At 34.5% G+C, this 26396-nt stretch overlaps 1 protein-coding gene across 3 annotated transcripts in view; it reads right to left on the bottom strand.

Moving 5' to 3' along the window:
* Positions 1-7114: 7114 nt before the first annotated feature.
* Positions 7115-26396, bottom strand: part of Ldd (lipid droplet defective) — a 37557-nt gene continuing 18275 nt past the window's right edge. For 2 of the 3 annotated variants that reach the window (XM_072900281.1, XM_072900282.1), the window contains exons 24-50: positions 25689-26312; positions 25334-25464; positions 24935-25257; positions 24659-24845; positions 24408-24548; positions 24013-24330; positions 23442-23937; positions 23117-23237; positions 22849-23039; positions 22607-22745; positions 22209-22416; positions 21188-21328; positions 20069-20258; positions 19251-19451; positions 18534-19073; positions 17995-18170; positions 17311-17581; positions 16975-17074; positions 16738-16880; positions 16460-16660; positions 15611-15791; positions 15398-15510; positions 14474-15299; positions 14080-14228; positions 13767-13949; positions 12292-12535; positions 7115-7757 (exon numbers count right to left, since the gene is read on the bottom strand). In XM_072900281.1, coding sequence (XP_072756382.1) covers positions 7629-7757; positions 12292-12535; positions 13767-13949; positions 14080-14228; positions 14474-15299; positions 15398-15510; positions 15611-15791; positions 16460-16660; positions 16738-16880; positions 16975-17074; positions 17311-17581; positions 17995-18170; positions 18534-19073; positions 19251-19451; positions 20069-20258; positions 21188-21328; positions 22209-22416; positions 22607-22745; positions 22849-23039; positions 23117-23237; positions 23442-23937; positions 24013-24330; positions 24408-24548; positions 24659-24845; positions 24935-25257; positions 25334-25464; positions 25689-26312 — 6667 coding nt within the window. In that variant the 3' untranslated portion in view covers positions 7115-7628. The remainder of the gene's footprint in view (positions 7758-12291; positions 12536-13766; positions 13950-14079; positions 14229-14473; positions 15300-15397; positions 15511-15610; positions 15792-16459; positions 16661-16737; positions 16881-16974; positions 17075-17310; positions 17582-17994; positions 18171-18533; positions 19074-19250; positions 19452-20068; positions 20259-21187; positions 21329-22208; positions 22417-22606; positions 22746-22848; positions 23040-23116; positions 23238-23441; positions 23938-24012; positions 24331-24407; positions 24549-24658; positions 24846-24934; positions 25258-25333; positions 25465-25688; positions 26313-26396) is intronic. The other variant, XM_072900283.1, reaches the window with a different exon arrangement.

Here is a 26396-nt window from a genome sequence, read left to right as displayed (position 1 = left end):
TATAAGTATACAACGTTGAATTTAATTATGTTATAAAGAGACTGCTTGCACGCAAATTTTATAAAAAACTACATTAAAATTCAATTGTTCCGTGAGCTTAAAATATATACTTATTATGTTATCTATTATTTTCTTAATATATTTGTCTGTGCAGTCCACGTGCATATTTTATATTAAGATTATAAATCAATATTTGGGAAACGATATACGACCTGCACGATTCGCAAACAGAAATTTGTAGATCGGCGTATAATCATTGTTTATTTCCGCGCATGCAACCCCACATCGTTGCTATCTTCGATACCTGCATCTCTTTTTTTCACGCTCGTTACCGACGCACTCGATATTATTATGGTTCAGTGAACCAAAAAGCAGGAAACTCGAAATTTCCATTGCTAATGATGCGAGAGCATCCCGACCGACGTGTTATCGTTATCTTCCGCCAGGCTGTAAGCTCGCCACCACGCAAACGAATTTAATCGCGTATCTCCGAATTTTCCATGCGATAAAATTCGCCCTCAGCTTTCATACAGTGAATATTTTACTATCAAAAATAAACAATCTCTGGCCGAGATCTAAAAGCAGTCTGTTAAAAAGATAATTGTACATTACAAGTTTTTCTGCAAAAATAATGTTACGTCATTCTTATCCTAGCCATTCTAGGAATATCAAATTTTTATATTTATCTACTCATTATCTAGAGAACCTACTTTACTAAGTTTTATTTAAAAAAACGTAGTTGTATGAAAAAAAACGTTATCTTCTCTATTAACTTTTGCTATTTATATTTGCAACGAAACGTCCCTGAACAGCTACAATTCAGTAAAAAAAAAAACTTTTGAGGTTGATCGACATTTAAGAAATAATTTATAAATCGCAATATTTTAATGTTCATATAAGAAAATAATAGCTTCTCAATTATTCCTTGCATAATAAATAGATAATAGATTTATAATAAAATTAATTTTTAATTCTGCTGTATTTTATTCGTTTTTTATATACATTTAATATTTTATTGATACAGACATACGTTTTAAAATTTCAACTTTATATATATATATATATATATATATATATATATAATGTATATATATATATATATATATATATATATATATATATATATTTATTATGTATATATATAAAATTTTAGTAGTGGCATCAAACATATATCTCTGTAAAAAATAAATCAAATAAACGTAAATGAAATAATAGGGTTAACCCTTATTCCGTACTGATGGATCATTTTTGTTTGTGATTTTTCTAACAACGTCAATTTCTCGAAAACAAATAATCATAAAATAATATATTTAAAATATTATATTTATAATAATATATTTAAGTAAATTATTTTTCAAATTTATTATTTTAATCTTTATTTAGAACGTTCAAAGAAGGTATATACATTTTTCCGATTTTTTAAAACACTTTTACATATTAATAAACTTATCGAAAATACGCTGACCCACCTGTACAGTTAGAAGGTGCCAAAAATAACACTACGGAGTAAGGGTTAATATACTTTAATTACACTGGATGAACGAAATGACTTTCTGCAAAGTAGAGTATTCCTACCCACTCTCTGAGTAACGAAACTCATCCAGAGATACAAAAACTATCCCATTCACCTGGTATTATCCGGCTCAGGCACGAAGAGCTTAATTTCGCCGACGATTGATCCCGAATCTCCATGTTGGAAGGATCTCGGTGGCACCGCGCGATCGCAAGCAGACAGATACGGCACGACCGCACCGTATCCTCGAAGATTAACTCTCTCGATTTATTTCCACCGATCTAACTCACTCTCGGTCGCCCACTGCCGCCGAGAGGAATCTTTGCGGAGACACTTGAGGGACGTGATGCTGATAAAGGATCTCCATTCACGTGGAGAGACCGGCAGTTGGCTATGGTTGCGCGCTCCCGAGTTACGGGAGCTATCTCGGCCACGTTCCCGTGAATGCGCATTGTGCGCATTGCGTTGCTCGATGACTGGCGAGCTAAGGATACATAGGAGAGATTGCAGCCACGTGACGGCCATCGCTATACGTCCGTCATTATTTATCTGCCGCTGAATTTCAGATATTTTCCCGGACAGGCGCGTGTTTGTCCCGTTATTGAAAGATAAATGGCGCGTAATTAACACGAATAATGTGGAATAAATGGAAGAGTTCGTGCAAACAGATGCCCAGTCACTAATCGCTTGCGGCCAATTATAGGCGATCGTGCTTCCGTCCGGATGAGATTGGCAAATTTAATTCGATTACACGCGCAGCGTTTAATCGTGATTTCGAAATTTAATATGAACCGCGTATGAAAAAGTGTCAATCGCATCTTATTATATATAGGGGAACGTGGGGTAGAACGTAAACATTGAGCAAGTTTTCAACATATTAAAAAAAAAATAAATCGATCTCTTTTTATTAAAAATATTCTTTGGAATATCCACTAAGAAAAAACACAAGTTTATTATAAAACAATAGTTTAAATAGACGAGATTATTGATTAAGTAAAAGCCTAGATTTTCGTGATATGTTTTTCATGCGGGGTACTCAATGGACTACCTCCAAAACTTGTTTATTTCATTAACATTGATGTCTAAAACTTCTTAAAAGTTGTATATTATAATATGATATATAGAACATAAGAATATAGATTTGTATTTTTAAATGATAACTATAAATAAAAACAATTCTCTTGTTACAATAAATATTTTTCTCTTTAAAACATGAAAAAATATCCTTTAATGTAATAATTTTTGGTATTAATTTTGAAAGACAGCATCTATGTATATTCTCTTTCTTTCTCTAGTATAAAAATAAAAAGTACAACATTTCGTGGGCTAATATTTCATTAAGCCTCAAAACGTATTTATTTATTTTTGATCATATGAGAAATTATAATTAATCAATATTTACATAGACACAGTATGAAATTAATAAGAAAAGATCATTTTAAAACATAAATGTATTTACGGTAATAAAAAATAGAATTTTATCATTGTAAATCTTATGTAAATATATCGAAGAATTACAACTCAGTCGCGGAGAGCACAGCAAGTGCATTAAATAATTTATAACAACTTTCAACTAAAAATATTGCGACCACTGATAACAGCACGCAGAAAGAGACACCTAATAGCAATAATTGCAACATATTTCATGACATGGTAGCATCTCTGTAAAAAAATATCGACTCTGCACCATTGTACCCCGCGGTGCCGTTCTACCCCACGTTCCCCTATATATAATTTTGGATTCCCAAGTGTACTTTTCGCGATAATATGTATGTAGGTAGATGGTATACGAGAACGCGCACATTATATTCTGCCTCGAATATAATCGCGCTAACAAGCCTAAACACCAGTTAGTACCAGACGGTGCGCACGAGCGGCGCGTTTAATCCTCGTGGAATCGCAGTCGGCGCGATTCCACGTGTTTCACACAAAAGATTTTCGGCACGCCTGCACACCGGTTGTAAGCGCGCACTATTCCGCAGGTATCATCTACTCGCCCTTCTTCCTTTCGCTACCTTCGTCGCTAAAGTAAGCGGCGCATATTCTGCCAACGTCGTCGCCGCGCGCATCTGCGAATGACAGCAGTTGTTTCCAAGTTTATCCGAAGCTACAGAACGTATTCGGCCTCTTAATTCGCTCGTCTACCGGCGATCCCTCTCTCCTAGAAGGCAAGGGAAGACACACGTACGATAATCACCACGTATCTAGCAAAGCTGGCGGGCGGGTGGGCTAGTCTCGTACGTGAGCGACCGTGGTCTCTTCGTTACCTAAATTTATTCCATTATTATGCCGATGTGGCTTAAGAGTGGCTTAGCAAGCAAAACAGAAGTGTTCGCACAGCGGGAAAATTTAATGAAAATAAAGTTTGAAAAAAGTCTGGATTAGTTGCATGACATTGTACGGATTAAGTATACGCAAAAAAAGAAATTGTATATATATATATATATATATAATTTAATTTCTTTTATAATTCCTTTTTTATTTCCACCGGATATATATATATATATATATATATCTTATTTAATTATTTATCACAGAAATTTAATACTATTTAAATTATAGTAAACAAATATTTGTAAAATAAGTGACACGCTATGGTAATAAAAACAATATAATAATTGTTGTAATATTTAAAGAGAACTGCCATTAAATTATATTAATATATATTGTTTACTATAATTGATTTGTGTATAACAAATCTACTAATAGCTTTTTTGTGTACGAGAAACTATCTTTGATTTCTCGAACACGTACTGACTCGTAGATCCTACTTTAAAATGTCGAAAGGCGAAAATCGATTTGCGTGAAATAGAAAGAGATAAATCGAATTTTTCTATATATCGTTTACTTTGACATTGACGCGAAAACATTGATGTTTGTCAAACGCCAGGAATCAATTATTGGAAACAATTCATCGTCGAAGAATAATCGACTCCGATTCGTTTCGTTTTCATCTTTGCCACGGGTAGGGATTCTGCCTCGAATGAGGACAGACCTACATATCGTTGTATCGGGTAAAATCACGGTAACTTAATCTCTTTCTTTATTTCCTTCCTCCTGCAATCACGCCCTACTAGCCAGAAACTCGTGGATTCCGAACACGTAGTCGATTGGACTAAACTTCTCTTTAATACGTTTCGTATCTACGGGTACTACCCTTACGAGAGTGTCAAAAACATTTTCGCGAACCATTTTTTCTCATAAAAGTTGTAATTACATTCTTTAATTCAATTAAAATGTCGTGCGTTTGGGGCAAATACTATCAGAGACGCAAAATTTCGAAATCAACTATTAATCCCTATTATCGTTTTCAAATAAATTTTTTTGCTTGAGTGAAAAATGACTTTTCCGATTTGTTCGACACAATAAATATTTGTGTGCTTATGCTCTTCACGATCGCGACTATTTGCCTTTCACAGCGCAGTCGAATCGCGACGCCGTTGATGGGTACGAAGAGGAAAAAAGGTGTCGCATAGGAAATAATGTAATAACATTGTTCTCCATTGTAATCCGTAACAAAATTTCGCTCTTATTATCTAGAAGTACATATACTTGGTGTGAAATTTCCATCAAGCACGCAATGCAACTGACGATCTTGAATAGTAAATTCAACCGACATCCAAGACGTGCTGAGCACGATAGAGAAATAAAGAAAAATCGTTGAGCGAAAAAATGAGGAAAGCTTGATAAAGTATGTGTTTTATTTTTTTCATTTACGCAGATGAATATTTTACCTTTGAATTCTAATTTTGTATACATTATAATGAAAATTTATAAACATCATAATGAAAAAATTTGCAACATATTTATACAGTCTCTGTATTATGATACATGTAAAAGATTATTATAGATTTATTGTTTACTTGGATAAACTAAAAGTTTTAGGAGTTTAGAAATAATACGGAATATTTTACTCGTTTATCTGTTATCTTACATTGTAGATTTAAATTTTTATAGTCGTCGAAAAAGTATTACTTGTATATTAATTTTACATTTATACACAACTCTATTATATATACTTTTAGGGTAAAATAATTTAATACTTACCGGATATGATGTGCAGAATCGAAATTGACCAATTACGTTGAACTAATAAAATATATAAATAAATATGCCTAAAATATATAGCCTAAAATAATTATTTACAAAATGTTAATATCTTTTATCAATTTGATTTTTACAGATATTATATATATATATATATATATATATATATATATATATATATATATATATTTATATTTATATAAGTTTTTATTATATATTAAAATATAAACTTTTGTTTTTATGTGTAGGTGTGTTGAGTCATACGCACTTTGAATTATATGACATTAAAATTAAAATAATGTAAGTTGTTCTAATAATTATCTGACTTTTGTAAATAATTATTGGTCTCTACATGTGTGTGTTAAAAAAAAGTTTTAATTTCAAGAAAACTTTATAGGATGCTAATAACTTGGAACATTTAGCAACTATCCTTATATCCTTGTATATCTTATTCTAAAAACGTACATGTTTTTATACAACCATTGATATCGATTATATCCACCTTCTCCTTCGTGGCAATAAATTCTATAATTTCGCGCTTTAATGGTGCTTCTCCTTTTAATTTTCCAATATTCATAATCGTGTAAACATTGATCTTTGTGCTTCATAACTCGATGTCACGTCGTCAAACGTGACAAATAAAAGCCCCCGGACCCCGTACATGTGGCACGAGTTCTCGCAGGCGATATGTAACTGGCCGGTTTGAGTGTGTCAAGCGTACTAGTCGATAATCGCCTTCGGCGAAAATTGATGGTGGAATACCGTCGCTTGTAGAATTCTCTGTTTTCGAAATTGCAATGTCAGAGCGACGGCAAAATATGAGCGGAAGCGACGATGTCAACGCTAGTTCCCGTCTCTCTTACTCATGTCAATAATATTGATTTACTTATACCTAGATGTTATGAATTAAATAGATAATTTTATTGTCCGTTTGAATTATATATAAGCGGAATTTTCATTAATTATTAATAAATTAAAAAATATTAATAATTATAAATCTTTCAATTATGAATATGACATATAATTAACTCTTGAGTATATTTTGTTGTTATATGTTCATCAACATGTAATTTCATATTGATTGTATAAAATATTTTGATTGTAGGCAGCAACATTGAATAAGTAATCGAATTATAATATTTTAATAATATTCTACATTGCATTAGCAATTATGTTTGATTATTACATTCAGTATAAAAACGTATCGTAAAGGTAATCATAATAATAATGAGATATTACTTGATATGAAATCACATTAATATACTTAATGTAATTATCGATTTATCATTGATTTAAGAAACGTCACTAATATTAAATACACAATAGTTCTGTTCAGTTAATTCAATTCCCCGGTCTAACCCTCACCATTACCTGATACTTCTCTGGTTTTAAAATCTGCATAGTAAGTGTATATATATATATATATATATATATATATATATATATATATATATATATATATATATATATATCATTTTAAATTAATCACGCATTCTTATTATAAAAATTCGGCTAAAATAAGAAACTTTTGTCTCGCATCACTAAAAAAACTACTTAAATTCTTCTTAATTTTATAATTCTACAAACATACATTTTTATATAATCTATTAAAAATACTAATAATTCTAGAATATTGTTAGAGAAATATTAATAATTCTAGAGTCACAAATTCAAGTTTACCATAAAAATATTTACATCTGAGACCGAATAAAATTGTTTTTAGTCATGATTTCCTAAAAAGAAGATCCGTTTTAGGAACTCAATCCAAATCTAGGTTTTATAAGTAAATGAACATCTAAATCTCGGAAAAGCGTAAGAAACACGAAGCGCTCTTTTTCTTTTATAAAACTCGTATAAATCGCGCGTTTCATCGTGACGTCGAACGTAAAGGCAAACTATCACAGCAATCGTCACGAGAATGCGCGCCGTTGGAGTGTATCTGACAAACAAAAAAGGCTTTACTGAGAGTGAAACGTAAAACTTTAGTTAGATCCGCGTGTGTGTCTATTTCTAGCAAGAGCTTTTAGAGAGCTTTCTAGAGAGTTTGAGACCTAATTAAACGACACATTCAAAATGTGTCCATGTGTATAGTGTCCATACTGGAGTACATGTTGGGTATGCTGTTTCTACTGCCTTGGCCGAAGATAGTCGCGTCGACGCCTTCGTCGTCCAACTCCTCCGAGAAATTCACCAGAACCTGCACATTCGATGGTCAAATTTAATACTGTGTCAAAAAAACAAACCTGCTCTGAATAAATAAAATAATTTTCATGAAAAAAATTATCTCACACTCGCTAGAAAAGGTTCGATTAAAAAGCTTCTACAACTTGTGATTCTGTAATAATCGAAAATTTAAATTCCAATGACGAATATATATTATCCAAATGATTTTGTTTGAGATATTTTTTCCAATATATGTATATATGTGTTGTATACATATATATATATATATATTATATAGCAAAATAATATAAATTTATAGCAAAATAACTTTTGTAGCAGAGTGCAATTTCGTTTTACCAATCAAAACTCGCATTTGTGATTATCGCTACTGCAAGTCGCGAAGTTTTTCGCGAAGACTACGCGTGCAAACTTTCGATCATAGGGTCGCTGCAGTTTCGCGCGTGCTTTCGTTGAAGCGCGATTCAGAAGTGGTGGAAAGGACAGGAGCGGAATGGGGGGGGGGGGGAGAGAGGGTGAGGCGACTCTTCTTGCAATGAAGACCCATAAAAATCTCAAAACTTTTCTGACCGGCCAAGTTTGCCTGGTTATACGTACAAGCCCTTCGCGATGCTGCAAAAAATTTCCACTTTGTTTGCGAGATTGCCGTATACCGTACCGTCTTTGCATCACGGCAAGAAATACATTTACATAATGTCCTGACGTCGTAGGCAACTGTTTGGAATTGATTTTTTTTTTTCGGGAAATGTAATACGCCGTGAATCAATTATTCAACGGGTCATTAGTTTAATATTAAAAACTATTGACGCTCGTATTATTGCATTATAATTATTACAACACGAGAGAAGCAAAATGAACACTTAAATATAACAGAAAGTTGTAATAATACATAAAACCTAGTAATCATATATTTATGAATAAAATATAGATTTTAAACACATAACTTTGAATGATGAGAATTATCCTTTAATTTTATTATTAGTGAGAGAAAATAATAATGCATTATTATATAAGATTTTGTAATCTCGTCGCTTAATTTACTAAAGTATTTCCATTCTTAACAATTCTTGATAAATGACAATTCTTTAGCATATTGTAGCAATTGACATTTTCTTAATTTAGCTTCTAAGTATAGTTGTAAGAACATTTGTGATTTCTGTGGTTCACTTTAGCTGTTTTACGTCTCTAATTTTCGAAAGATGAATGCACGCGCTTGCGAAACCTTTAAGAAGACATGCAAATAGTTTTCCATAGTATTGCAGCAATCTAGAACTTCTTAGATTCGACCTGACCCAGTTTACTATATCGTACTTGGAACTTAATTTATATTCCGTACCGTGCTAACTTGAGCTGTTGCTATTGTCGTTACTGTAGAAGCTTACAAAACAACGGGGTTTATAGCAGCCCTTAATGTTCGCACGGACTAAGTTTCAAGAAGTAGGGATGAATACGTGACGCAAGTTTATATTTAACGACGATTTAAATACACCTAGGAATGGATAGAAGACTGTACTTTCTGAAGCAATGGCGCGCCTAAACTTCTTTCTCGTTAATAACAATTAGCAACGTAATTTTTTAAAGCGTTAAATTTAAAAGGACGAAATGTGAAATTGCATGGTAAATGTCAAATCAATATTTTCAGAATGAACCAATTACGCAGAAATTGCGAAATGTCACGGGCTGGTAGATCGAATACAATATATTATTTGTCGAAAAGATTCTATTTCTGGTGACAAAAGGGTTCCATAAAACTTCCACTCATCGTTACAAGTATCGAATTGTTCTTACTTTATAAATGTCGTTATAAATGATCAATTAAATTTTCATAATTCATTGTATTCGCTTTTCTCGAATTTCTTATATTTTCAATTAATTTTCGCGAATATTAATATTTTATATTTATAAGGCATTTTTCCGTCACCACACGTTTTTCAATAGATTCCGTAAATTACGTAAATTTTTTACGGCATTTATTTTCAACCGAATTTCCAATCAAGTTTTCAATAATGCGCGAGAACAATAGTTTATATAATAAGTTTTTAAAAAATGAAAAACTAGAGTAGATTCTGACACACCGTTTCACGTTTCTTCGCGTTTCGCGGAAATTAAATCCCTCTTTTTTGATCACGGTCGATCGATCACTCAAGCGACGATTTCAATTCCCGCTTTTCTTCAAGCGTCGATGGTTCATTTCGATTTGGAGCCGTTTCTTCGAGTTTTCAGACGCTACAGAATCGCGAAGAATAGTTGGAAGTGGATTGCGCGCACACTTTTAGCACCGTAAGATCTACATATACTACTCACACCGGCAATCTTGTGCGCTGTCTCGCAACTCGCGTGATTTATGATCATTACTCGCAACTAAGTCTCGAAATGCTCTGATTGATGCAGTTAAAAAATATAAAATAAATAAAAATTGTCTACCGTTCATATTCCATTTCTATTGCTTAATTTTATTTTACGACGAGGAATACTTATATTTGCGTATTATTTGCTGCAATAAATTCTTAATCTGCGTACACGTATAAAACTCAATTTTCTTTTATTGGCGAATTAACCAAATAGATTAATACGAAAGAAATTTTAGCGAGTAAATTGAAACCATGATGAATAGTTTTACATAGCGTAAACATAAAAGAAAATTAGCCGTAAAGTTTATTTTCTAACTCCATTTCACTGTTTCTAGTTACAGTTTAGTTCTTTATATAAAAGATAAATTTAACAAAAGCAAAGAGATTGCATCAAAAGCTTTATGCGCCGTTGTAATGGCCACTTTTTAAGTTAATATTGTGTTGCCCGCGCGCGAATTCTCTTTGTACGATGCAACTGAATTTTCTGCAATTTTCAGATTTCACCTCGATGCGCGTTGCAGTTTGCGCCACGAAAATAATTAATAGCGTAATATCGTAATATTACACATACATCTTACTTTCCATGTTAATTAAAGTTAACATTTTGATCAGTCTCTACATTATAAGAATTTAAAAAGTTTTTTAATTAATTTCAAAATTAAAATTTTGTTTCTTTACTAACCTTATGCAAATGCAACGGGTAGCCACTTTATGCGCGATAAACTTCGCAAAGAGTCGCGACACCCGGAAGTTTAGCGGTAAGAAGAGGGACCAAGCAAAATGCAAATTTTGGTTACCCGTGCGCATGCATCTTCCGCGCAAATATATTCCTCTCTCGGTGCCATCGCGAGCAGCACGCATCGTAACTCGTCCATTCGTAAGTTAAAACGCACGGGTCACTTACACGTCAGTCGCGCATGCACCTCGTATTTTAGAAATTTTTATTCCCGGGCAAAAATGCGGGTGTTTTATATGCGAGGAAAAAAAACTACGAGTCATCATGTACATTCATAAGTTTACGAATATATAGGGTGAAGAGATAGGATAATTTACAATTTCGTACAAAACGTAGCTCCCGAAAAAATGTGTAAAAAAAAAAAAAAAAAATTCGGCAAAGTAGCAAAACACTTTTGAAACACGTATATTAAAGCATGTATATTTTTGTATACAAAGTTCCCAATGATTTTTTTAATATTATTAAATTTAATTGCATATTAATTGTATTCTGTGCGACTCGAGAAATGGCATCATAAGTGACTTCGGCGCTTTGACGTGTATTTATGCACTGACTCGCGTATATACTAACAATATACCGATTTACCAACAATGTTCACAATCCTCTCTCACATTGAAGCGACGTGAAAGACAATCGTCATTATAATACCCGATGTGCAAAGGCTTGAAGAATACAAGCGGAATGCAAGGGAACGTATCGTGTATATATGATTTACACTCGGCAATCTCAGGAAGATTCGGGCTTCATTATTCGGATGGTGAACTACTTCCAGGCAGAGAGTGAGCGGTTAATTAACAACAGTTTTCGCGGAGATGGGGAGAAGAGAAGGGGATGCTGCAGCGTTACAGCTATCCGGAAAGCATTTAGGCGAGCTTAGAGGCAGTCAACCGGTGTGGGTGAATTTCCCGTCTCCCTCCCGCCACCCTGCCGCCCCTTCACAGCTTGTAAACCATCGCGAGGCTGTATGGTAAGTGAACTACGAAACGACGGATCCATTAATATCCGTCGGGATCGGTAGGACGAAAACGCGGCTCGTCTTTGGACGACAGGAGGAGGCGCCTGTATACCGGCGGTGCATCATCTGCTGCAGACAACCCTTAGAATATTGCGCATCCGTCGAATATTCATGGGGGGAGGGGGGGGGGGGGGAAGGGGGTTACGTTGCAAAAATAAATACCGCGATTCTAAGCTTTTTTTCGATTATGCTATTATTAATATTTAAAATTCTGAAGTTAGAATAATTTAAATATATTTTATGACGATATAGTCTCGACAAGATATTACAAGTCGGGAGAGGTCAAACTAAATGCAATTTGATGTATATAATAAACAATTCCGAGATCGTATCTGAAATAATAATACGTCGCAAAGTTTCATGAAAGACGAGATGTGAAGTACTTGAAAATCAAAACTGTTGAAAATCCGTGAAACAACGCTTGCTTTGTTGAATTGGATTCACTGACCTGATCCAGCGAGCTTTGTGTGAGTGTGTAGTCCGTGGCCTTAAGCTCCTCCGCCAACAGCTTCACCATACTGAAACTCACGCTGAGTGTCGTGTCTTGACTCCGTGGTAGCAAAAGTCGGGCAGCCGTTGCCTGCCTGGAGGAGATCATCGCCTGTGGCAAATATTTTAGGATAGCTCTCCTAAGATCCGTAGCGGAAACTGGTTGGCCGAATCTCAGGAAGACAACATATCCTTCGCCGAATCTAAAAGTCAAATGACATTTTCAGTTTTCGAAACAAATTTTCGATAGATGTCAAAACAATAATTATAACAAATTATAAAATAATTAATTATAACAAAGTTACGACGCACAAATTACTTAAGAGCAGAAAAGTGAGATATTGCGGGGGTGGTTGATAAAAAAAAAATTTATTTTTCTTTTTTTTTAGTATTCCTAAGTTACAATTTATTCGCTTTCTAGTTGCGTTCGATCACAAGAGACGTCGATCAATATTTTAAAGTCTCGTCCTGGACAAAAGACGCGAAGGATAAGCTTCTACTGTGTCTTCTATACTGTAACAAAGTGCATTCACCATTCTTTATCATTCAATGTACTCTCCACGATACATGAGGGCGGATTGCAGGATGGGCTACTAACATGGACACGACCGAATCGTAAATTCTATCCTCGATGGTAAGAGAGGATCACAGGAGAGAGAAGAGTGACGTGGAAGAAAAGGTAAAAGAAGGCCATTTTAAACTTCTCGAAATACTTCAGATTGTTAGCAGTTAAATATTTACGGCGCACGACGTTATTCCGAATTGCCGTACTCGTTTAGAAACTGAAATAGATAGAAGAGCTTCTCTTCTACATATGTGCATAACTGATTTCGTTCAGAAATAATTATCCAGTGAGGTTGGCTTCGTATAATATCGCTATAATAATAACTGACACATTAATTAATTTAGATTGTACGGTGAAAATTTTTTATTAAAAATATCAGCAAAAACTTAACTTTCTCAATCTTAAGAATATTGTCATCACAAAAGGTTTCAGACTTAATTAAATTCTCCGGCGGTCTAATTAAAATGCGTTACGGCGAGCACACATTTCTTTTGAGCGTCACTAAAAAAATATTTGTGGATTTAAGTCAGAGCGGCTTTGTATTGTGAATGGATTAACTATCGTCTTTCTCTCGTTCCACGTTTTCGTTTTGCGTTGCTCTTATACCTATCTCATAAAGAAGATTATTGAGCAGATAGGACGGTACAAGAGTTTTCAATTGAAGAATTCGTTACGCTACAAAACATAAGTACGTCCACAAGTTCTCGAGTCAAACTGTAAAAAAAAAAGTTGCAAACAAAAGCGGAGAATCAAAACCGATATAAGCGCGGACCTATAAGGTTTACAAGTCTGCTGGGAAATATCCGCCGATCGTGAAATTAAAAGAGACACGTTAGTCTACAAAGATACGAACTTCGATGTAATCTTACTTGTGCTTCAGATGCTGCGGTGTTCCTATACACCTGAGACCAGCTCTGGCAAGGATTCCTACCCTTGTGCAAAGGTTTTCGCATTCGGCAACACTGTGTGAAGTCAGTATGACACATCTTTGATTTTTCGTTACGTGTCTCACGGCTTTGGCTACGAAACTCTTTGTGGCAGGATCCATTCCGCTAAAGTACGCGCGAACAGAGAAGAAAAATTATTTTATTAACGTAAAGAATTATCTGTTTGTGTATATATAATGTAATGGTAAATTAAAAGGTTAATTAAATTATAAAAATTATATCGCGCGAAAAGTACCTCGTGGGTTCGTCCATGAGAACTACTGGCACTGGTGCCATAACACTTATAGCGGCGCACAGCTTCCTTCTGTTACCGCCACTGAGAGCATCGACCCTTCGATGAGCATACTTGAACAGATCGAACCTCTTCAGCATTGTTTCGACAGCCTGAAATAATAAATGAAATTTTTAATTAAGAACTTTCTCTCTCTTGTGTCTATAAATGTACACAACTTTTAATTAAAACTTTATTTTTTTCTACTTGAATGTAAAGGAATCTGAAATTTTAATTTTCAACATTAACTCTTGAAAAATTTCTGAAAATACATGAAACAAAAATACATGATTCATAGGCTTAATTTAATTTTTTTTTTTTTTTTAAACTAATGTCAAAAATAATTTAGTGAAATTACCTTAGGTACATTATTCAGTCCGCAAACTTCACCGTGAATCGTTAAACATTGATGGGGAGTGAGAAACCCATCCAAAGCGTCGCTTTGAGGGCAGTAGCCAATCTCGCCGTTGCACAGAGGTCCAGCGCCAATCTCGCTTCCCTTAAGAATAATTTTTCCGGCCGTAGGAATGATTTCCGTTGTCAGCATTTTAAACGTCGTGCTTTTTCCTGCCCCGTTGACCCCTAGGAGTCCGAAACATTTTCCCGCCTGTACGCCAAAACTTAAATTTTGCACGGCGACATTTGTCCCGTATACGCTTTTATATTCCTTCCTCAGCTTCACGGTCTTCAAGGTGTCATCGACCATTCCGGCCTCGACTCTCAGTCTCTCCCTGGCAACGTCATCATCCTCCTCCACGACCTCGTAACTGACCTTCTGTTTCCTCAAATCGGGCAAGACGCGGCACTCAATCATTAGATTCAACGCGAACAGAATCGCTCCGATTACAATTAGAACAACGTAATGAAGACCGAGAAGATCCCAGCCGAGCGGTGACTTGTAAGTGTCCATGTGAAATCTCTGCAGCAATTCGGAGGTGATATCGTTCTTCGATATCTCGACTAACGCGTCGCCGAAAACATATTGCGGGAAGATCATCAGAATGTAATGCAGAATGTTTCTCACATCTTCGGCTGTTTTAGTTTTACCGATAATATCGATCACTAAGATTGTCGCGAGGCAAGCCACACCTATGAAAGTATTTACGCAGAAGAGCACCATGTTGGACAGACTCGAGTCGTCGAACGCTTTCTCGGCCAGATGCGAAAATGGTATTGATCCCCATCTTAGAAAATAAATTGACAAATTTTATAAAGATTTTTATCTCTCATTTTGATTTGTGCAAGAATAAAAAATTAATCATACATAGGTATAAATACTTACGCGAATAAAAATAATAAAAGACAGACACCGGGGAGATTATCTTTTGCAACGTAAGCTGATAAACCGAAAATTTCCATAACGATTACCGCCAAACAAATAGCACAACCAAATACCTAAAAGAAAATATTATTACAAAAGCATTTAAGATATTACGTATAAATTAATTTGGGATATTGTAAAGATTTTTGCGTGCATTTTGTTTAATTAACTTACTATGAAATCCCAAATTAAAACCGTTGTCCAGTATGTAATAGGATGAACTCCAGCCAAGTAGAGTATTCTCTTCTCCTCTGATAATCGTTCTCTCACTAACTCCTTTGTTCCCTGAGCTGCAACTAAACTGAACGCTATCAAAAGTACTACCGCCACGCCAACATCCGCCACATGTTGCAACCTAACAAAAAAAAAAAAACAGAAATAAAATATTATAACGTAAAATTTTTGACTTTTCTGAAAATGCTTTTTTTTTAATTCAATTATTATAAAATTTGAAAGAATAAAATATTATATTAAAATTATATATCTAGACATCTTTTTATATGTAAGATGTATTATTTTGTTAATGTGTTATACAATTAATATTAATTAAGAAAGACAAACGAAAGTAATTTATTAATGATGTAAGGATACAAGCAAGAATTTAACGACTAAAGCTACGAGGAAACGTTAAGACCGACCTGCTGTCGACATGAATACTAAATGATGCGGTACGTTAATTAAAAGTAAACGAAACATCTACACCGATGCAAGCTGACTCGTTCGTCAACTCCTCAGTTCAAAAGCTCCAACTACGCGCAAACATTAACTTATCCGTTTGAACGAATCTGTCCATATCACTCTTTCTCTATCTGTCTTTTTTTACTTTTTCTCTCTCTTTCTCTCTCTGTTTATGTAAAATTCTATAATTGATTAAGCCCCAAACACACACACACACACACACACACACACACACACACACACACACACACACGTAATAATCTCGACGAGAAAATTGCGCGATGAAAAATATTTTTGTTGGAGATTTTCTCGTAAAATTACAGATTTGGTATTAAAGTAACTCACAAACTAGTTCGATTCAGCTGATCGCTCGATAGCTTCAAGGGATGATTGAGTGTAGTTAAGTGTCCTTGCACCCCGGATGCTCGCAGGATTGCCTCATTGAGAGCGTTCAGGTACGATGGCATCGAATGGTGGCCCTTGTTATTGTACCAAACGACAAAAAGAGGATCCTCCTTGACGTGTGACAGAGACCAACCGCCGTATCTGCAAGCCAATTATTTCTGAGAAAATTTCAGCGAAATTTCATAATTTATCTAATTCTTTCATCGTAAAACATCTACCGTTTTTCTATATATTCTTGATGCGTTGAAACAATCCAGTCCAAAGTAGGTCGACCAGGTAAAGTTTGAAGAAGACCTTCCACGGCTTTAGAAACACCCCGGCAAGATTGTTGGCCATCTACACATTCGCAAGTTCCGGTATCCTGTAAATAATTCGAAAAATAAAAACATAAAGAATTACTTAATTTTAATTCAATTAAAATTTCTTTAAATTTTACAAAAAATATATGTACATACGTTAGGTAAAGTTTGCCATGCGCCCGCGTAATCATCCCCGAAACGATCGTGCAGTTGCATTGATACATGTTGCAAGAATGGATCATTACTGCCATCAATACTGCAATAAAAAAAGTCAAACATTAATAAAAAATATCAAAAAAAATGAATATTTAGTTTAATAATTTAAATAGATTTAAAATTTTATTTTATATAGATGTACACAAAACTAATTAATATCATTTTTATATACGACTTTCAAATTAATTAGAAAGACATTAAAATCCGAAAAATCATTATCTTCATCACACTCTGTCTTTATTCTTCCTTTTTGTTAAAATTTCGATTTTCACCTACCTGTAAAAGTAAGTCGGATGAGTGTCATAAAGTTTGGGAGTCAGAACCAGAGCCGGTTCGTCCTCAGATGGTGGTCGTATTAGAGAAAATCCCATGGCGACTGCGACGAACATGGTCGGTAAAATGAGCGCTGCCAACGGTGCTCTCCAGTCTTTCGCGAAATGCCATAGTCTCTTCTTTATTATGGCCTTCATTTGTCGGATCGGCGTGGGTTTCATTATTTCCGTAGAACTTAAATCGATATCATCGTAGGAATCTGGCATAGGAATTTCTGCGCACAATGCGAAAATCTCGATTTTTTTTCTATAAATTTACACGTCGAGTGATAATTCAATTAAATTCATCTACTTGCAAAACAATTTGTTTAATCAAATATTCAAGAAACTAAAATGATTTTATTGTCATGTTATTATTCACTTTTTATGTATCTCCTCGTTATTGTTAACTATTGTAACTTTAAAATTACAACAGAGATCGTTTAGAATCTTTTTTTTTTTAAACTTCCACATTTTTACACAAAAGAATATAAATTTATTATTTATTTTATTCTTTACTTTTTGTTTCTAGTCTTTTTTATAAAAATTCTTAAAAAATAATCTCGATAAATAATTAACTTGTATTTTATTTTTTTATAATGACAAAGATTTTATCTACGGTATATACACACTATGAAACATTTCTCACCAACGTGCTCTATTACAGCGACGCTATCTTCATTTGCTTTGATAGTGGTTGATCTATTGTCCGCTCGCGCGCAAAGATCCAAGAAGACTCTTTCCAAAGTGTCGCACTCCAATGAGAAGTGCGAAAATCCCAAGAGCTTTCGATTGTCTTCCAGCAATTTCGCCGCTTGTGCGATACTGAAACACCAGTTGGTTTTATTCAAACGCAGGTGTTTAACCGATTTCATTTCGAGCGTACTCGCGACTATGACAATTTCTCCTAAGGTAAATCAAAGACTTGAAACGTCAAATATTTGTAAAGCCGGAATGAATTATAAGCAGCCCGTAACGTTACTGTAAATCATTGTAAAATGAGTGGATTTTATCTAGGATTTTCTTCTCAATCCTTGTAATGTATTATACGCAAATTTGTTTAAGAATACGCGAATTAAAAAAACGACGATAGATAATTCAAAAATTCAATTTTAAAATTAATTAATTTTCAGATAAAATTTATATTAACACTTAATTATCACTTATATTATTACTGCAGACATTTACTCATTATTTATTCCATTCTTTCCCTGGAAAGGCAACGTAACGACGACTTCCGACTCGGAGATTTCGTTTATCGTGGCATTTGGTATAACTTCCTCGATGACTGTACGAAGAGTCTTCAAGTTCTTTTTGTCGATCGTTTCTCCTATCCCGCCTATTCCCGCTTCTCCGTTGACGTAATGATCGGTTGGAAAGGATACGTTTAATCTGTATCCTCTACCGTGCGTCGTTTTCAAAGACAGTGGCGAACCGGTGCATAAAATCTTCCCTTTGTGCATCACCACGACTGTGTCGCTCAACATGTCGGCCTCGTCCAGATGATGAGTAGAGAGGAGCACGGTCCTACCGATCCTGTGTTGGTCGATCAATCGCCAGATTCGTCGTCTGGCCGCGGGGTCCACGCCGGCACCAGGCTCGTCCAGAATCACTAATCGTGGCGAACCGAGGAAGGCCAGAGCTACGCAAAGCCGGCGTCGTGTACCACCTGATAAACGACACACGGGCTCGTGTTCTTGGCGTCCGAGTTCTAACGAAGCCATCATTCTGTAGTATTAAACGAAGGAACTTGTATTTTGACTTTTTCATTGAAAAAAATTATTACTTGCCAGAAGTTTAAGAAAAGAAAAAAATATTAATAAATATTTCTTCCTAAATGATAATTAATCGAGGAAGAAAGGGACAATGTTTATAATTATATTACTTTCTGATTTAATATCTTACTCGTTAACGTGTTTCTGCATTTCGGTGTTACTAGTGTTAGATCTCTTAAGTTTCCAGTAAAAAATCATATGCTCTCTCGGTGTTAGAGTTCCGATGAGCACATTATCTTGAGGACACACTCCTATATCGGGCTTGCAATTCTCTTCACCATTCAAACGAATCTCACCGCTGGTCGGAGCTACCATACCTGTCAGCATTTTGCTGTAAATAAAAAGAACGCAATTGGTGAAAATATCTTAATATATAGCCCTGGTCAAAAGTATTAGGCACCCTTAAATTTTTCGTATTTCTTATTTTGTTAATAGTATATTTTAATTTTTCGTCTGCGATAATTTTTCGCCGAGTATCGACAACATGTCTGAAAAACACAAATTTAGTTTCAAAATTATGCCTCTCGGCCAAAAAAATTGTAGAAAAGTTTAAAAAAAAAAAGCATTTTATAGGCAAAATGTTGTAGTTTATGGAACTTGACTTAAATTTTTTTTACCGAGCTACAAAGTGTCAAAAATACAACAAAATTTTAAGAAACAAAACAATGTTCTTTTTTTAAAACACAAAACATTTTTAATGTACTGATAACGCATTAAAGTTGCTATCGGTAATTAAAAAAAAAAAAAAAAAACCATTTTAAAGCTTGAAATTTCAACTTTAAAGTGCTATCGATAGTTTTAAAAAATTTTTTAATCTTTTTAGTATTTATATACTATTAATAAAATAAGAAAATACGGAAAATTTAAGGGTGTCTAATACTTTTAACCATGGCTATATATAATATTGTCCGGAAAATTAACGCGCAGCTTAAGAGATGATTAACATACATAATAGTCGTCTTTCCTGCGCCATTTCTGCCTAGTAAACTTGTCACTTCACCCTCGCAGAGTTTTAAAGTAAAGTCATCCACGGCCACAACATCGCCTTGCTCGGTGTGATAAACTTTTTTGATAGCGTCGAATTTTACGCCGATTTGTTTCTCCGTGACGGTCAAGCTGCTAATATCGCTCTCGTCATCTAATTCGGCAAAGGATAATTGGTTTTATGTCGAGTATTACGATAATAACGCTTGCACAATCGAAAAGCAAGCTCTTACCAATTTCACTATATTTTCAGAAAGAGAAGAAAGCAAATTTTTAAAATTATTTCTATAAAAAAACTCTGTACAACCAATAAGAATAAATATCTCTTTGACGTCAAATACAATTCCGATACCTTGAATTGTGTCAGTTTCGAAGAACAAACACGATGTTCCGTATAACTTAAACTACATTTTATGCGATGTGTGCATTGCAGATATTGTGTAAACTATAATTTAACAGATATAATTAGAATAGAATGTGCGAACCTTCATCTAATTCTAAAGTACTTGCCAAAAGTGTAATTCAATCAAAGATTGAAAACATGCAGCATACACATAACAAAGCTCATGCAGATACGATGATATTTACATGATCGCTTGAACACCAAGATGCAACGAACAAAATACAAAAACAGCACAATGCTGAAACACATATTTATGGCAATAATAAAGAGGACAAAACAATTGCATTCACTATAACAAAAACTCAATTCCCTAAATAATATATAACAAACATTATTACGATAAAATTATTTCCTCGGAGATAAATCTTTTTCGCGACGATAGATAATCGAATAACGACGGGTCTTCAAAAATACAAAAGACGATAAAATTTTCATAAGAACGTCAAAGTTTTAAATTATTATATACGCCGTAGCCATGAAAATTTTTCAACGATAATTTCCCACGCGACCGTGCTCCAGAGGAACGAAGTTTAACCCAGTTCACGTCGCGTCTATCGTAAGCATTCTCCTTTTACTCTCATGCCAGCCGATATACGAGCTCGTCGGCGACATGCGAACACGAAAAGCAAGTGGGAAACAAACTTTCGTGACATGCGTGCGCGCGTAGGGGAGTGCGATACCTTGGTAAGCGGCTGAAGGGTGGAGAGCGTCGTTAGTGAAATAGAGGTTGTTGACGAAGGCGAGGTAGCTCGGCCTGCCATAGAGAGACCGTGTGTCGGACCACCACAAGCTACGGCACCTCAAACCGTGAAAACCCCTACCTGGAAAATTCGGTAATGCTCGTCCATTTCGCAGATAACTCACCCATATATATCCTTATCGACTTCTTTTAAACGATGCACTCTTGTCACGTCGGATTTCGTCCTCTGGACTTTTCTCACAGGTGCATCTCGTATTTATACAGAGACATGAGAAGTGTACGTGTGCAAAGTTAATGAGAATGTGATAGTATTGCATACCAAGATGATTCATATATTAAAGTTGTATCATTATTTATCTGTGCGGCAGCCATGTGGAGGAAATTATAATTAAGATGCATCAAAATATATTTTTTTATCGATAATACTATAAAATTTTATTTTAAATAAAAAATAACTATATGACATTTTATATTTATAAAATGTTTTCTCTCTGAATAAATATAAATTATACATGAATATACTAGAATATAAAATACTTTTTGATTAATATGTAAAATAATTTTTATATTTTTAATTATAAATATAAAAGTGTTAAATAATTATTTGCATAATTTTGAAAAATAAACAGTTTTAATTATTGAACAACATGTCACTGCAATTTATCTCAAAAAATCTCACCGCATGGCTCTGATGATTTTAGTAATTGTTATCAACGAGAGAGATTTGTTATAAAAATGAGACATTAAGACACAGAAAAGTAAATGTACCACTTATACCGACAAGATTAAAAATTCTGCAAAAAATTCTCTCGTTAATAAAATTTATTTTTACAGCAAAGAATTATACTCGCGAATATCAATCACACTCGGCCTTACAAATTGGGAAGAAAAATGCTGTCAATATTAGTCAATCTCTACTAGTTACGCTTTACACCTTCACCAGAAATAACAAAAGTTTATTTCCGAGAGTATATACACGAGAAACTATTTCGGATATATACCTGAATTACTGTATCGAGTGACGAGATAGCCAATCACGGCGTACAGGCAACCGTCGAACGCGATCATCAGCAATGCCAATCCCAAGGACATCGGATCACCAGGACTCGATTCCTCCCACACGTCTGCCCAAGTAATACCGACACCTTGAACTTCCTTTCGTACAGCGTACAAACATCCGTAGCAGAAACTGGTAGACATGCTCAAGCACTGAAAAATAAATAATTTCGTAACATTCAACAATAGAATAATTTTTTTATTATAAGCGTGTATAATTTTATATTAGCGCATCACTCTAAAGTGTATTTTTTTTTCTAAAATATATTTTGTAACTATTTGTTTATTTTTATTATAAAATTAAATAAGGAATTTAATCTCTATAATAAGCTGTATCACTCACGATTAAAAGTTTATATCCAAGTCCAAATACAGCTTCCATGGCGATAACGATGACATACGGCATATAAGTTAATAGGAACATAACAACTGTGGTAACTGCGGCAAGACTAGCAGAACTAAATATCGTTGAGATCATATAGCTAAAATGCATTAAAGATTTATAGCGATATAGGAAATGTAATCGCACATGCAAATACATGCAATTAATTATAATAAAAAGAAAAACTTTAAGGGTTTACTTACCAAAAGGTAACAATCGAAAAGATATAATCGAAAAGTAAAACAAGTATTAAGAATGGATCCGATCGTGGAAGAATTTTTCCAACGAGTAAAATCAAAGCAATGGAGATCATTACGATCGAGAGCTCTACAAAAGTCGTTATAAACCAGGCCATGGTATTTCGCCATGGCTTCAATCCCATTACGCTCATTACCTGAAAAATTAATAACAACAGATAATTATAATGTTTCCTGATAAAAAAAATTAAACGTTACTTGTTAATGATTGTACCATGGAATTTTGCGATTCCCTCTCCCAGACAATATATCTGACGGCCGATCCGACACACATCATTAACGCGAAGAAAAAGCATACCTGCAAGCCTTGAGACTCATAAAGCGTCGTTTGAAATCTGTAAAATTTATATATTATTATGTATTTTTTTTCAATTTTTTGTTAATATATATTTTTTCATTTTCTCTTTGAGACAATAGATAATTAAACAAAAATTATTAATTAAATAGAAGATCGTTGAATTAAAATTTTTAGAGAGTTTATTTGCTTGACATTAATTTTTTTTATCACAAATTATGGAATTATTTTTTTAATTACTCACGGTGCGAATTTCCAACACGGATAAGGCATTTGTTGTATGAGTGTTTGCCAATTTAGATCCCTTCGAGCCTTTACCTTTACGATCGCACGATCGACGGAATCCTGGAGTTGAATAAAACCACGAAGATACCTGAGATGTTCGAGAAAGCTGCTCTCAGGTCCAGGAAGCCAAAATTGACTTTTCAGTCGTTTGGTGGATGGCACATAGTCCACATCCATACGAATTTTATAAGTGATGTTGTCCGGTAATTCGTAATCTAGAGATTTCTTTGCACGATGTGAGGTAATGTTCAGGAAGATCACTCCGGCGAGAAACTCATTTGTATCGGTCAAGCGACTGGCTGCTTCTTCCAGTTCCTCTTCCGAAGAAAATCCTATTATTCTATCTACCAGCACGCATCCCATCATGTCGTTCAAAGCGGTAATCATCGAAATCAATTTCTTCGATCGTTTCATCTGCCACGCAAGCTCGCTAAAGTTAAGCTCGGAAAAATCACCTACGTAAGAGAAAGACTTTTAGCTTCTTTATTTTTAAAGCGGAAATAAAGTTTTAAATTTAAACATGAACAAACCTTCAAAATTACCACCCATCGATTTGATAGCAACCTTCATGACATCAGAGGACATTATACTCTGTAAGTCTTTCAAATTCTCGCCCATCTCCGAGAGACTAGCCAGAGACTTGAGAGTCTTCTCTAAACTATTCATCAGTACGCTGAAGTGTCCCATCTGTAGGAAAGTTTCGTTCGCTAACGTCATAACTTCGGAAATCGCGATAGTATTGGGTGCATAAAGAATCTGGCCGCGTAACAGAGGCTTAACGTATGACCAGACAATCTTTCCGCCAGGCATACTGAGCACAGTTTTATATGTTTCTCTGCAGAAATTATCTACAATTCAAAGAATTATTTATTTATTTTTGTTTATAGATCTCTGATGTCTAAATTCTTTTATTTTATTGCCTTACTTGGCAGAGACTCGAATTCCTTTTTATCGTATGCCTTATTGCTGTCTTCTAAACTAGAGATAATTTTATAAATCTGCCCATTGTCTTGAATCATTGTTTTGCCACAGAGCATTTCGCTAGCATCCTTTAGGAATTGCGAGCCTGAAAAAAAATACAAATATAAAACTTAATAAAAGAAATAGAAAATTGATTCACAATATTCATTTAATTTCGATATTATAATATTTAAAAATGCTACGTTATGGACGTACTAGATAGCGTTTCTTCCGTCTCTTCTGTAATACTTTCTTCTTTATTTCCCAAAGAAAAACTTGATAATCTGTCTCTGAATAGTGGAAATAGTTCTGCAGCAACGCCGAAATTATCCAGTATAACTTTCCCTTCAGTTTCAGTTAGATTAGCGTTAGCCAATATATTTTGTACATTAGCGCTCATTAACTGAAATAAAGAAAAATATATTTCTTTTGAATGTATATATATTTTTAATTCTTGTAATATTTAAAATTAAAATGATAGACAATAATTACGTTTTTGAAAATATATTTAAAATTTAAATTCTTCATCAACGTGATAGCAATATTTTGCGTTTGTGAGTCCTCCAATTGACAAAGCGCAGAGCTAACTTCATCGGCAGTCACGAGATCATTATTGAAGAGTAACATTTCGCTAAGTTTCTCAGGTGAACAAATGGTATCTTTCAGACTAATGACGCCACGTTCTTTCATGAAGACCGAGATCATGTCTATCTTAGCCTCACTTAAGGTGAGCGCGATTTCGTTAGTTATGCCAATTTTATCGATCAAAAATATTCTCACAACGTCCCAATTGTCGAACATTTCTCTGACGACATCTGTAAAATGTAAATTGGTAGAAATAAAAAAATTACAACACGATCCAACACACGGGAGTTGAATATGATTTCTTACATTTCATATCGAGCAATCCTAAATTTTTGAAAATCTCCATTGACTCCAATGTTGTGATGATGCTATTAAGATCGTCGGTTATTTCCCGATCATTTATAAATGGCGTTACGTCATCGAGGAGTTCTTTCATTCTAAAAAAAAAATATATCTATACATCTATATTTTTAATGCAATGTTAAATTTTTAAGAATTACGGCAAATTACAATAAATTATTAAGATGTATTGCAATAATGTAAATCTGAATTTTATGTGAGAAAAATTAATCCGTTAATTATCGAGACATATAACTTTATTATTAATTTATACATTTGATCTTCTATCATATATAAGATAGTATAAGCGAAATATATATACCCCTCAAACAGTTTGTCGACCGTTTTATCGTTCAATATATTGACTATGCCATCGGCGAGATCAGGGACCCCGAGTATGTTAGAGACATCCTCGAAATCTATTTTACTAGCGACATCCAGTAGATTCCCACCTTCTCCGAGGATCAAGGACACATGGCTCAAAATCTCCTTGAGCCAGGTAAGATCCCAGGAAGCCTGAGAGCGCCAGAAGGCCTGTTGCCGATTTATAAGATCTATGTCCAGACTGCGAGCCAACTGATTTGAAATATCGGTTACGGACGGATACTTGGACGCTTTTGGGTCGTATCGGAAAACTTTGCCAGCTCTTTTTGAACTCAGAAAATTGTATAGAATCGTCGCGTTCTGGCATTCGATTTTTGTTCGGCACAAACTCGTGTTCAGGTCGTTCAGCATCGCGTTCACGTTGATAGTAGCGTTCGGTAACGCAACGTCGATATCAGCGAGATCAGACGTCTTTACGACGTCGCGCAACGGTTGCCAAATTGATACATGTCTCTCGGCTAGTCTGGTCAAATTGTTGATGTTCTCGTGGATGGTCGCCGAATCCAGAATGAAAACATTCTTTTCCAACATGTCTAGTACGCTCAAAAGGAGCGAGATGTATCTTGAACGTAATGACAAATTATTTTATCATTGATAGAATTAATTTATCTCTTGGGTAATGTGCGATGAGAAATAAAAGACACTT

Source organism: Anoplolepis gracilipes, chromosome 10, assembly GCF_047496725.1.
Source record: "Anoplolepis gracilipes chromosome 10, ASM4749672v1, whole genome shotgun sequence".
Taxonomy (NCBI): Eukaryota; Metazoa; Arthropoda; class Insecta; order Hymenoptera; family Formicidae; genus Anoplolepis; species Anoplolepis gracilipes.
Note: the sequence above shows the minus strand (reverse complement) of the source record. Positions and strands in the feature narration are given on the sequence as shown.